The following is a 14,428-nucleotide window of genomic DNA, read 5'->3' as shown; positions in this document are numbered from 1 at the left end:
AGATGGCCAGTCCGCTAGGCCAACCAAACCAAGGGCTTCTCAGGCCCAGGATTTTAAACGCCAAAGGTCTGCTGTTACGGTGTTCCCCAAAAAGCCAGCGTTCCTTTCAGGACAAAAGAAGGAGCCAAGGTAAGAAAGTAACAGTTTTTCCTCTTCTCCTCAAAGATAATGAAAGTGGCAGCCACCTCCGGACGCTGGGCCATTTCAACAACCCATGGGTTGACACACTTGTTCAGAACTGATTAACTTTTTTTAGACTGAGATGGCAGCAGGGTGGGTGCCTGGTACTTCAATCTGCTGGGAGTGAAACCCATTAGTACAGTTTGAAAAACGTGCTGCAAATTGCTCTGCCAATCAAATTAAGCCACTGTAATTCATTTATGACAAGAAGACATTCACAGGCTCTTTATCTGTTTATTAAGTGTATGGATACAAAAACTGGACAGTAATAAGTTACTGCTACGTGAAAATCTTAATATGTAATGACACCTACCTGGCCATTGGCTAATATTTTTTTCAGTTCAGCAGAAGACTTCTTTAAGCTGAAAAGGGAAGACATAATTTTTAATGGCAAGATCACTGACCCCTCTGAACACTGTTCAGAATTCCAGACTACAATACGTCTTTGTTTTAGGTGAACACAGGGACTCCACACTTTGCATCCTTCTTCCTACATCAAACATTTACAAAAGTAACTGGCCATATGGCAAAGGTATTAATAAAAATCCTGAACCCCTAAAGCAAGATGGAAGCCTCCAATCCCAATGAAGCTAGATTACCTTACAGATTACTTCAGTGACCTTTCCTGGCTATTTAGTCCTGCTGCCTTTGGGTAGCCTTTCAGTGGCTATTTTATGTGGGCTCTGGCATCTGCTAAATACAAAGAACTTAACGATACACAAGAAAACAGAACTTCAAAAGATAAAATAGATAGCTTAGGTACGGATCTTTTACTACCATTAAGAGGTACAATTCAGCTTGCTGGGAAGCAAATGTGCAACAAACAAATTCTGGGGCTCACTGGTTGTGTCATCTGGCACAAGTCAGTTACTTATCCTCTCTGAACCTCAATTTCCTCTTTCTGTCAAATGGGGGAAATATCAACTTTATAGAGTAATCAAGAAAATTAAATATTACAAAAAGCCCACACACATTGTAGATATTAAGTAAATTTCAACTGCTTTCTCTTTGCTTTTCTGTTCTATAAGTGGGAGATTCTGCTTTCAGAGTTATTTAAGAAACATGAAAATATTCTTCTCTGGACACATATGACTTGTAAACACTTATAGGAATGAGTTTAGGGAAAGTGGCTAGGGAACACTCTGAAGTCCTTCTAGCTTTATTATGAGTTATGCCCACAGATCCCCACCCGGTAAGAGTGGTGTACAAAATAGCATCTCATCTCATCAATGTTCTAATTGGAAATGTAAAGCTTGTTAACTCTATTCTTTTTTTTTTATTTTTTTTAGCGTTTATTTATTTATTTTTTTTTTAATTTTTTTTTCAACGTTTTTATTTATTTTTTTGGGATAGAGAGAGACAGAGCATGAACGGGGAAGGGGCAGAGAGAGAGGGAGACACAGAATCGGAAACAGGCTCCAGGCTCTGAGCCATCAGCCCAGAGCCTGACGCGGGGCTCGAACTCACGGACCACGAGATCGTGACCTGGCTGAAGTCGGACGCTTAACCAACTGCGCCACCCAGGCGCCCCAACGTTTATTTATTTTTGAGAGAGAGAGAGACAGAGACAGAGACAGAGCATGAGCGGGGGAGGGGCAGAGAGAGGAGACACAGAATCCAAAGCAGGCTCCAGGCTCCGAGCTGTCAGCACAGAGCCCGACGCAGGGCTCAAAAGAACCCACAAGCTGTGAGATCATGACTTGAGCCGAAGTCAGACGCCCAACTGACCGAGCCACCCAGGGGCCCCTTGTAACTCTATTCTTTATCTATTCTAACCCTCTATCCATCTACCAAATTAACTCTCTTCCCTCGTGCTAGTTACCTATAGATGCCTTTCTTTCCACCACACACTCCCCAAGACTGGGAGATCCCTGAGAACATGGACCACATCTAGATCACCTCTTTTCCACTCCCTTCCCATCCTTGAACCCAGCCAGGGATGTGGCACGTGCTAAGAATTTGATAAATGGTGGCCTTGCTTCTGGTTGTGATTTATTATATGGCAGTCACAGACACACATACACACACATGCATTTGGTACCTTGAGTAAGTTATACTTGACAAAGATCTCAGGCTTCATGTCTGACCACACTTGCTCTTTCAAGTTATGACTACTCTTCTTTCTAAATACTTCTTAAACTTCTGCTATGGTCAAATGCAGACTATGGAGCAACAGTCCCTACTTTCTCCAGATTTTACAAAACATGTCCTCAACCAAGGATTCTAAACTTTAATAATGTCCTCCCAAGTCTAAGAATTCATATACTGAAGTGGCAGTTAAGAATTTTGTAGAATGATAGGGCGCCTGAGTGGCTCAGTCGGTTGGGCGTCCGACTCTTGGTTGCGGTTCAGGTCATAATCTCACACTTCGTGAGACTGAGCCCCATGCCAGGCTCTGCGCTGACAGCCTGGAGTCTGCTTGGGATTCCCTCTCTCTCCCTCACTCTCTGCCCCTCTCTTGCTCGTGTTCTCTCTCTCTCAGAAATAAAATAAATGTTAAAAATTTTTTAATAAAATAAAAAAAAAAGAACTTTGTAAAATGAGACTAAGGCAGAAATATGTATCAAACAATAAACTACCAAAATCAATCCAGTTAAGAAAATAATAATAGCAGCTCTCATTTACTGCATGATTACCATGTGCCAGGCATGGTGCTAAATGCCATTACTCATTATCCTGATTTAATCCTCACAATAACTATAGCCCTGTGGGAATAATTTATAAAGGAAACAAAGGTTCAGGCCTTGCTCATTCTGTCTCTCTCTCTCTCTCTCTCTCTCTCTCTCTCTCACACACACACACACACACACACACACACACACACACACACATATATATTTTTTTCCCCTGGGGAACACTTTAGACCCCTTGTATTCCCACAGATGACTCCCAATTTAACAGTTACAATTATTGTAAAAACAGAAATAACAAAACAATGTCTAGGCAATGTTTCTCCACAGATACTCCATTATGTCACACAACTTGAAATAATAACATTTTGATTCAATGCATTTACAAAGCACCTTTCATCCAAGAAACAAAATGGGATTCCTTAATACAGCTTCATCAGTCTTCCTAACGCTGGAGGTAGATAGATGAAAGTTTAAGCATCCCAATTTTATAGAAGGAGGGAGCCAAGATATTTAGGAAAGGCCTTGACTTGGCAGTGGAACCTGCATTCAGTAATTATGGCCAAGGAACACCATGTGGATTAGTAAGGTCATTTTAACGGTCACCCACCTAAGGCAAAGACCACTTCAAGCTTTGAAAGTAACTGAGGAGAATGCTGATTTCATCCATTATGCCAATGTCTGACTACCAACTTGGTCTCAATTAAAAAAAAAAAAATTTTTTTCTGGAAATTTCTTTGTGCCTCAGTTTACTCAGTATTTTGTTTATCTGTATAGTCACGGTGACTTAGATTATCCAAAAATCACTTTTCAAAACATCTTAAAATTTAAATGTGATGTTATTGCAACTTTAGTATGACACTTTAAGAGGGACACTGAGATATCTAAAGAAGAAGAAATGGGTGAGGAGACTAGAAATAAGGTATCAGAGAGGCTGAATGAGTTGGGAGAATTCAATTCAGAGACAAGACTTAGAGGGAATGTAAATCTGTTCATCCACTCATTCATTCAAGCATTGTTGACCGTCTCCTATGTGCCAAGCATCACACTGGGAATTGGGAATTCAATAATGAATATGCTGTAGTCACTGCCCTCCAAGAGTACAGAATTTACTGGGGGACAGAAGCGACCGTAAGACAATGTGCTAACTGCCACAGTAAAAGCAAGCACCAGGGGATTGGGGAAATTATAGAGTGGGTACCTGGTGTTGACTACGAGGTGGGCAATCACCAGGGATGGTTTCCAGAAGAAGGTAAAACTCTGTTCTTCAAATCGACCAAGGTTGGCCAGACTGAAGGTGAAGAAGGGGAGGAAAAGAGGAGGAAAGCAGGAAGGGCCAGGAGTGAGAGAAAACACGATCCATTGAGGGCTCCATGCATTCCTCAGCAAAGCTGGAATGTCAAGCAGGAAGGGGTCAAGTGGGCAGGGGACTTAAATGTGAGAGCTCATTGCTCACCTGTAGCCAAGGTTACACACTGTCCTGAAGGTTTTAAGGAGCAGCAGTCAGCTCTAAAGGGGGAATGATGGGCTCAGAATACATGTTGGCAAGATCACTGTGGCGGCAGTGTGGAGGAGGGACTGCACATGGCAAGACTGTGGCTGTGGCCGTGATCTACAGAGCCCAAACTGCCTTGGCAGCAATGGGGGTATTGGCCAGTGGACAGACTCCAGCATGACAGAAGGCAGGCCTACAGGTGTAGGGACTGACTACATGTGGCTCTGAAGGAGGCCCAGGAGGCAGTGAAAGATGACTGGCAAGTTAGCCACTGGGTGGGTGTGGGAGAATTTGCTGAGACAGGAAACCTACAAGTAGTATGTTTGGAGGGAAGACAATGGGAAGAGCTACCTAGAAGAGGGAACAGCCCTGCTCTGAGGGCCAAACGAAATCTTTACCAGTGGGTGCTAAAGGGAGACGGCTCATGACAAAGAATGTTCTAAGACAGAGCTATGTGAAAATGGAAGGGGCTGCCATGGCCAATAAAATGCATTCACGCTGCGAGGGTTATTCAGGAAGTGCCTGGATGACCATTTGGCAAGGGCTGGGGAATCAAGCATCGAAACAGAGCTGGATTAGATTGGTGCTCCTCTGACTCACACAGCACAGGCAGAGGGTCTTTTATAAACAGAGCCGGACATCTGATGCTTACCAATGACAATACAAAAACGAAAACTAAAACAGAGGGCCCTGCCGACGTGGCCCATCCTGTCCCCTTCTCTCTGATCACTCCAATGTTCTTCTCCCCTCTCTCCACACTCGCCCAATCAGTACCCCTCCCTGGGCTCCAGCCAGACTGGCCTACTTATGAACACACTGAACAGGCCTTCCACAGATGCTCTCCCCTCCCTGTGAAATGCCCTTTGCTGGCTCTTGATGTGGCTAGGCCCTTCCCATCCTCCAGGCCTCTCAGAATGTCACCCTCCTCCGGAGAGTCTTCCCTGAACATGCTGTCTAAATCTAAACATATTCCTGCCCAGTGCTCTCTCTCTCCAAAACCTGCCTGCTTCCTTCATAACACTAATTATAAAGTGTGATTGTCTGTATTTGTTTGGGTTTTTTTTCCCCCTGTATGTCCATTAGATAGCAAGCTCTAGAGGATAAGGACTACATTGTATTTCTCGTGCATAGGACAATACCTACTCAACAGGTGACACTCAATAAATACTTTTGATTAGTTGTCAACGTGGGACACAGAACATGGCCAATGCAGGGTGGCATATTAAAATCTATAGCAGGTCTCTTTCAAACTGCATTCCTCCCATGACAGAAGTCACTGCCGGAGGAGACCACCATCACTAGGTAGGAGGCTGTCACATCCCTAAGGAAAGATACTACAACAAAAGGCTGAGAACTACTAAATCAGATAGTCTCCAAAATTCTGTCCAATGTGAAAATTTTATGATACTCTGTGAATATACACTGTAGTTCTTTAAAAACCAAGCTAATTTACTCCTCTTGTTAGAGCCAAATCTCAGAGAACTTGAAAAGTTATCCTGCCCCTTCTCTGCCTTCCCATTTTTTTTTCAACTCTGTCTTGCTTTTTATACCATGATGAAATGGAACCCAAAACACCAGAGAAAGTCCTTGTTTTTCCTCAAGGCTCATGGTGGGTCTGTCTGAACAACAACTTTTCTGGAAATAGTGGTAAAATTAAATGCCCAGCCTTCTTTGACCTGAGCATAACAAGTGACCCTCAGCCCCAGGCCTCCACTAAGCTGCAGGTATCGCCTGGCAGGGCCAAGCGCTAGAATGAGAACTAAAGACCTACCCCTTGTGACCACAAGACAGAGGATCCACTAGTGGATAACGTGGTTGAGTGCATTTTAAGACAGAATGAATTGTTTAAGAAGAAAACACACTTTAAAAGTAGTGTGCTCACAGCAGGAAAGCTGGTAAGTAGATACACTGACACCATAATAAAGCAATCAAGGAAGCGACTTCTGAGGAGGAGACAGGAGGGTAAAAAGAGAGTCAGAAGGAGAGACTTTAAATTACCTACAGTTAAAGCCCTCTGGCAAAAGAACCAGGACTCCGGGTTAAGGAGACGGACAGAAGGAAGAGGAGAAACCTAAACCATACCTCAGCCAATAAACAGCTGTGCGATACTGGTGACAGCTCTACACTTAGAAAAGCCTGGGACAGAGTGGAAGGGTCTTCTGGCTCAATGCCGGCTTTCCAGTCACCAGCGTGAACAGGTACACCCAGAGAAATCGCCTCCACAGCATCATCCTCAAGTACAGTAATGTGAGGTGCTCTAGCTGAATAACTGAGTATATAACCAAAACGACCTAAAACTCTATCAGCATGAGCAGGTTGCTCCTTCCACTTGAGGACCGTGATGATCGGAAGCAACACTTTGAAAAGGCACTCAAGTCTTTGGTATCCCCACAGCAGTGTAGGGTGCTGTTAGCATGAATGAGTGAAAATTATCTTCCTTCTGCAATAGCTTCAATATTCTGTATGACCAAAGATACAAGAAGAGCAACATGGCTGGTCAGTTTAAGTTCCACCACTTCACTCTCTCCCTGCCTCTTTCTGGTGAAGAGGTCAGTGGACAACAATGCTGCCAAAAGACAGACAATCAAGAAAAAAATGGTAAGCGTTACACAATTTACCCAACCAGATCGTCAAGGCACGGAAGGCACTGAAGTCAAAGGCACTGAATTCTCTGTGAAATTTGAAGACTGAAGGCACACCATTCCACAGACCAAAATTATGAGTTTAAAATGCCTCATTCCATCTTCCTCAGTGAGGTCCTTTCTCTGTAGTCAACACGTAGCTACAGTTACCCAACCGGTCAAATTTCTTCTTAGCCACGTACACATTCGTATGGTCTTATAGAAGAGAGGTGTCATCCCATAAGCCTCATCCCCACCCCCAGCTCTGTAGATAAGCATGCTCATGGGCACACTTCACTTGCTTGCTCTCACCTATTGCTTGGAAGTGAATCCGGGACAGCTGGGCTGCCGTGTTGAGAGGGTCCAGCCCGGGTATTCACCTACAAGGAAAGAAAGAATCTCGATCAGTCTTGTGTTCCGAGGACACAGTTCCAATTAACCTATAATTTGCCACAAATTTCTCATTTCACTATGAAGGTTAATTAGCTTGTTGCTAGACAGACCCACGGTTGGAGTCTACTCGGTATATAGGTTACAGAACGGTACAACCCGTATGTTACATAATATACTTTTCCTGTTGTTATTCAAATACCTAAATGGTGTTGAAAAAAAGGAGAGATAAATGGGAAAATTGCAATTCACTCTCCAGAACTGAATTCAATTCACTGTTTTGTTTTGTTTCATATACAAAACAATATGTTCAAAAAAGAACATGAAGAATACATCCCGAGGTTAGTAGTGAACCTCACGTTTTCATACCCTTCCAGCTCTAAAACCAAACAGAACACTGCAGAATGTTTCCTATTCACTGAAAAACGAGGTCCAAATAATTAATTATAAAATGCTTGAATCTAATACAATAGCCAGCTTTTCTTTCAAATGTGAAGCTGTAAGCAGAAATCCAGAATTCAAAAGACAAAGAACAATGAAAAGACATCAAATAAATATATGTTTCTAGCATAAATATGTCAAAAGAAGAGGAGGGTATTCTGTGTGCAATATGCTTAGGTGCTTAATTAATCACTGAAATGAAGTCTGTATTTTCACGCAAATAAATCTTTGTGGACACCAGTGCTCAGAATCATCCTGAAGAAATGGATCCACAAAATGATTCGAAATAATAAAAAAAAAATGTGGCCCCCAAAAAGCCTTCTATCCAAATATGTACACATATTGAGCAAATACTACAGATGAATCCCCCTCCACATCCCCTTTGGAAAAAAAAAAAAAAAAAAAAAAAAAAAGGATCGCTTGTCAGAGCTTGAGAAAGTGCAGTTTTATTTGACATTTCAATAAGTGGAACACAGCATTACAAATCCATCTAACTTTACTGAAACAATTATTGAAATTCGTACCTTCAGGCCATGTATGTTCCGTTCCCCAGGAGGCTTGCAGGCTGAAACAGTAATTGACTAAATTGTAGAACACATCAGGGCCATTTACAAATTTGCTCAAAATGAATCGTTTAAAAAGAAATGAGGGTGACACCAAAATTAGCAGAGAGAAATGATTGAAAAGTGGCTCCCAAGACCCAAAGTGGGAATTATGAACCAAGGTTTTTAACTTGCAGGAGTGAGCATTTATAAATGCAAAGAGCTTTCTGACACCACCTCATATAAATTCCAATTTCTGCTTAAAACATATAAAAATCAAGTTAACTGAGCTAAAATGATTAGATTCCTTTCATAATTCAAATTTCTGCAATCTTTCCTCAACTCCATTACATTGTATATCTGCTATCACTTAAACTACTTTGAAAATAGCTAGGGTTTTTTCTTTGAGGGGGGATGGTGGGAGGTTGGAGAAGGGTCTTTTAATGCCAGGAAGATGTTCAGAGACTCTAAAATGGAATATTCAAGTTTGAATACCAGTTTGCACAGCAATAATTAGTCAAATTTGTTAAAATACAAGGATATCACTAATTTTACTGCATTTTTTTGCAAATCTTGACATCTTCTAATATTTAAGTCTAACGACAGAGCAGTGCCAGGAAAAATATTAATTTCCCGACACCACCAGGATGTACAGGTTAGTACTCTTCCAATTCAGCAAATGCTTCTTCATCAAATGTTAGAAATACAAAAGCGTCCTGCCCATTTTATAGGCTGCTTCCATCTGAAAGCTACGGGTGCCCTACATGTTGTATGTTGAGGGACTGTCAATTTTGATTGATTGTTTGGGAAGGATGAATTTGATTTTTTTTCCTCCTCCCTCAGATGTACATGTATTTCTCCTCTGTTTCTGACAACAAGAAATAAAACTGTTTAATAAGAAGATGTGGGTAATAATTACAAAGCATATCAATTGTTTTAATTGTGTATATTTTTAGTACATTCAAATTTATTATGTTACTCTCCTAGAAAATATATCTAAACCTTAATAAAGAATTTTTATTTTTCTAAAATACATTAAAATTAGGACTCCAAATCTTTTCTCCATAAAATGGAAATTAACTTTTTGAACAAAACAAAAGTCACATACATTTGATGCCTGATCCTCGAGGGAACATTAATACTTCCTAAGACAACACTTCAGAGTATTTCCACTTAAGAACCCAGTACATTCATAAATTTCATTTAATAAGAAAGTGGCTAAGGAATCAGATTGACAGGTGTCAATCTTACCTATTACCTAAACATGTGCCTCATTACTCAACTGGCTTCTCAAATCTTCATAACTGGAAATCTAAACAATATTCAAAAAAACCCAGTAACCTCGTATTTCCTAAAGTTATGGAGTCAGAAGTTGCATAAAGCTAGAAAGTTTTCATAGTTATCAATATTTAACATATTTTTTAACTACAGGGAGTATAGCAATGAGCTGGGAGTTACCATCCAAGGCAAATGTCTTACTTGGAATGAGAATACCTGAGGTTAGAACAAAATCGTTTTCTCCTATCTTTCTCACTTGTTCAGTCTAGAGATTCTTTGTAGCATGGGGCTTGACTGAAGAAACTAAGGTCTGGGAGGCCTCTAACCAACTAAGTATTAACCCAGTCAATCTGCCCAGTATGTCTATATCTTAATTGTCTAAATTTGTGTAATCACATTTACCTATATAAAATATAGGTAAGTCAGAGTAGAGTGCCTGGGTGGCTCGGTCAGTTAAGCATCTGACTCTTGGTTCAGGTCAGGTCATGATCCTGTGGTTTTGTGAGTTCAAGCCCCACACTGGACTCTGTGCTGGCAGCATGGAGCTTGCTCAGGATTCTCTCTCTCCTCTCTGCCCCACCCCCACTCACACTGTCTCTGTCTCTCTCAAAATAAATACATAAGCTTAAAAAAAATAAAAATAAAATATAGGTAAGCAAAAAGCAAGAATACAATAAACAGAGTCGTACAATAACATCCAAGAAACCATAGAGATAAGGAGACTGAATCTCATATTTAAAAAAATTTAAATATGGGGGCACCTGGGTGTAAGTTAAGTGTCTGACTCCCGGTTTCGGCTCAGGTCACGATCTCATGGTTTGTGAGTTCAAGCCCCACATCGGGCTCCATGCTGACACTGCGGAGCCTGCTTGATATTCTCTCTCTCCCGCTCTCTCTGCCCCTCCTCTGCTCACTCTCAGTTGCTCTCTCAAAAATAAATAAATAAACTAAAAAAAAAATTGTAATATGGCCTGGAAGAACTTTATTTAATAATTTATTAGAGCCTAATAGGTCTGTTCTAGGACTACATGCGACAATCATATCTCATATACTGTCTTCTTTTAAGTATCTTCTCCCTACAATGTACTATTCTCTACACTCTTACCAACCCCCTGCAGACTGCCTCCAAACACACTCCATGATTATTTTCATTTATATGCCCTTCCACTTTAAGCAAATTATAATTTAAACAAAATTCTTATTCAAAAGGTATACTAACCACTTAAAGCTGTTGTGGACTCTGAAATTATTTAATCTCTCTGAACCTACATATTCTCATCCATACAATGGAATCAGTAATACCTAATAGACAGAAATGTCAGAAAAATGAGAAATGATAACACTTAAAGGAATATTACTGCCTGAACAGAGCAGATGTCTAAAAAAAGGCTGTCACTGCCATGAGAGATGGCACAATGGTACAGACAAGAAGACTGAAAAGGACTGCTCATGAAAGAAAAGAAAAAAAAAAACTTTGAAAGATTTTGGATGAAGAAGAGTAAATCTTTTATTGGAGGGGGGAAAAAACAACAAAGACCCAGAGCATTGGTATGATTTTCCACATTACTGTACTAGAGTTTGCTATAACAAAAGAGTTATTATGTCAAGTAGGGAAACAATTAATGGAAATTTTCAGCTGGTAAAGTATTCTTGTGGAGAAACAATTGTGAAACTTGCCCAATTCTCCCATCGTTGAAAATAACAAGAAGCAATCTGCATCCTTGTCACTGGCCTAATGCACAGAAATGGCAACATTCCTTTTTCTTTTCTTTTTTTAATTCATTTTTAGTCTTCAGGCACAACAGAATTGGATTAATCTTAATTTTTGTTTCACAGACACTATCAATGGCCCCATTTTGTTTACTTACTTAGCTCTTTAATGCATTATCATTAATAATGTACTAAGTACTCCCAATCCCACTGCCCACCTTAACACTAGAAAAGCATTACCCTTGAACCCAGACCTTCTTGTGGGCTGGCCACATCAGCTGCCTTTGGAGACTTGATCAGTGTAAATTAGAGGCTACTGGTTAACTGAACCATTCAACTTCAGAGAGTTACAGGTAATGAAAGTCTAGAATGGTTAATTGAAAAACCCATACCATGATTATCTGTACAGTATCAGTTGACAAAGATATTATTTCTTTTTTTTTTAATTTTTAATTAAAAAAAAAAATTTTTAATATATGAAATTCATTGTCAAATTGGTTTCCATACAACACCCAGTGCTCATCCCAAAAGATGCCCTCTTCAATACCCATCACCTACCCTCCCCTCCCTCCCACCCCCCATCAACCCTCAGTTTGTTCTCAGTTTTTAAGAGTCTCTTATGCTTTGGCTCTCTCCCTCTCTAACCTCTTTTTTTTTTTTCCTTCCCTTCCCCCATGGCTTTCTGTTAAGTTTCTCAGGATCCACATAAGAGTGAAAACATATGGTATCTGTCTTTCTCTGTAAGGATTATTTCACTTAGCATTAAGTTATTTCTAAAAAAGTTGGAGCATTTCCTTATCTGCTCCATCAGTTAAAAAAATATGAATTCCAAGTGGGGCAAGGTATCATGCGTGAAAGACTTAATGGTTTACATAATTAAACTGTTCTTTTTTACTATTATTCAAAAACTTTTAAGTTTATTTATTTTGAGAGAGTGCATGCACATGAGCGTGCATGTGTGCAAGTGGGGGAGGGGCAGAGAGGGAAAGAAAGAGAATCCCAAGCAGGCTCCCCACCGTCAGCCCTGAGCCCCATCAATGTGGGGCTCAAACTCATGAACCGTGAGACCCGAGCCAAAGTTGGATGCTCAACCGGCTGAGCCACTGAGGCGCCCCTACTATTTTTCGAATTTTGAGGAAACATTAATATACAGTTGATCAATCATATCAGATAGGCGGCTAATACTGCCAATCTAAAAGAAAAAAAAGGAATATTAATTGACTTGGTGATTCACCAAAACTTACTCTCATCAGCTAATATTTTTTGGAGACTTGACAATTAAATTCCTATTTATGAAGATTTTCCATTATTTGGAAAATGTCACCCCAAAAAACCAAGGACTAAACATTATCAAAATTTCTCTCCTAAAACCCCACAGTACATCTTCGCTTCTGCACTAGATGAAAGCTTTCTCCTCAACAGCAGCTTTGGCTACCATCATGAGCCACAATTTATAAATATCCGAAATTAAAGTCATTCATTTGCCTTGGTTTAGAAACCATGTGGACCCCCAAAGAGTTCTTTAAGCGAATGTAAGTATGTACTTCAAAAACAGAAAACAATCTAGTTAGTTTAATTTACTCTAGTAAATTAGATATTTTATCTGCCATAACTATAATATAGCCTGCAATCCCCACGACAATGAATACTTCTTTTGTTTTTTCAAATTAAGAGCTAAACATCATGTTATGTGCATTTAAACCTTTGGAAAACATAACTGTTGATGAAACAGTTTACTGAAATAATCATTGTTGATTAGAATTTGTTCAACATTACCTCTTGGAAATATCTGCAGAGGCTCTATTAACTGTCCATTTACTTGCTGTTCCATTACTGTGGAATAATACTGCAAAGAGATTATAGAAAGAGATTACTCAGTAATGTATGAATACTGGAACAGACACTTATGGGTTGTTTAATTCATAGTACTTTTGTAAATTGCTGGTACATACATATCAGCCTTGAGAATACTTTGTCCTATTTGCACATAACAATGACTATATTCAGCATTGAAAGTCCAGTATAATGCTATCCTCCACTCTGTCGTTTGTTTTTAAAAGTAAAAATGTTGATTAAGAATTTACTATTTGATTTCAAGAAATATTTTGAAAATGACATGTATTAAAAATGACACAAAAAGCTTTTCAGTGGAAACTTCTCAAATTGCTTCTTGTTCTTTTCTCTGGGTTTTTGCAAAGCAAAATGAAGACACTCCCCACCTAGCCTGGACCTGTGTGCCCGGCAGATCAAACATTATACATATTTGTGTTAAAAATGTACACACGACGGGAATCTAAATCATAGACTGTGGAAAAAGCAAACAAGGTATGACCTACCCAAAGATGACAGGATTAATATGACAGAAAGGTAGCTCAGTTTTAAGCAAACATACCTTACATGCTTCAGTCTTTTAAACACTTTAGCACAGATCAAATTTCACTTTAAAATTCTGGGCACAAAACATAAAGTTCCAAGTGAAAAAGCTTTCACACTCCTTCATAAACACAAATTCATTCACCAGGTTATATTATGGTCTGATTCCCATTTTCCTTAATTTGCTAATTGGTGAGCGTATGTCCACCGAACTTGGAGACGGCTTCTGTGCCCTCACTTTTACCACGTGACAAATAACAAAGTGGAAAATGTCAGCGATGAAAACAACTGATTTTGTGTTTTGTGGGTTGTCACACACAGAGCAGAACTCTCCTTTCATTCTTGCCGTTTCTATATTAAAACCACATACACGTTATGTAACTGCCACATTTGGGAGAAATTCTTCCTTGATAATCATTACTTGCTGACATTCCAAAAAAGTCTTCTTTAGAAGACACAGACACACATCTTCTTAGTGCTTTTACGTACGTTAAAATCATTACAAAATCAAGGGTTTTGTTTCTGGTTTTGTTTTTTTACAAAATAAAGGGAATTATGTGATTCTACATCATCTTGGGAATCACAAGTTAACAATCTAAGGCTCTTTGTCCTGAAAACAAACAAAGTGAAGTGAATTTTTGATAGCTGTGGGCTGATACAAGTGTATCCTCCTCTCCAAGGGCTTTCAAACTGTAAAGGAAACTGATCCTCTCCTTCTGTGGACGTAGAAGCCTAGATACACACGGCATAAACATGTGTGACACACGC

The 14,428-nt window shown here is 39.8% G+C and overlaps 1 protein-coding gene across 6 annotated transcripts in view; it reads right to left on the bottom strand.

The window, feature by feature from the left end:
* Window positions 1-14,428, bottom strand: part of MAP2K5 (mitogen-activated protein kinase kinase 5) — a 278,825-nt gene that overhangs the window by 225,936 nt on the left and 38,461 nt on the right. For all 6 annotated transcript variants that reach the window (XM_086711030.1, XM_086711029.1, XM_086711032.1 and 3 more), the window contains exons 4-7: window positions 13,064-13,133; window positions 8,282-8,322; window positions 7,239-7,306; window positions 494-542 (exon numbers count right to left, since the gene is read on the bottom strand). In XM_086711030.1, coding sequence (XP_086567156.1) covers window positions 494-542; window positions 7,239-7,306; window positions 8,282-8,322; window positions 13,064-13,133 — 228 coding nt within the window. The remainder of the gene's footprint in view (window positions 1-493; window positions 543-7,238; window positions 7,307-8,281; window positions 8,323-13,063; window positions 13,134-14,428) is intronic.

This window comes from Puma concolor, chromosome B3 (genome assembly GCF_028749965.1).
Source record: "Puma concolor isolate L17-30 chromosome B3, mPumCon1.1.hap2, whole genome shotgun sequence".
NCBI lineage: Eukaryota > Metazoa > Chordata > Mammalia > Carnivora > Felidae > Puma > Puma concolor.
This window is presented reverse-complemented; position numbering and strand designations above follow the sequence as displayed.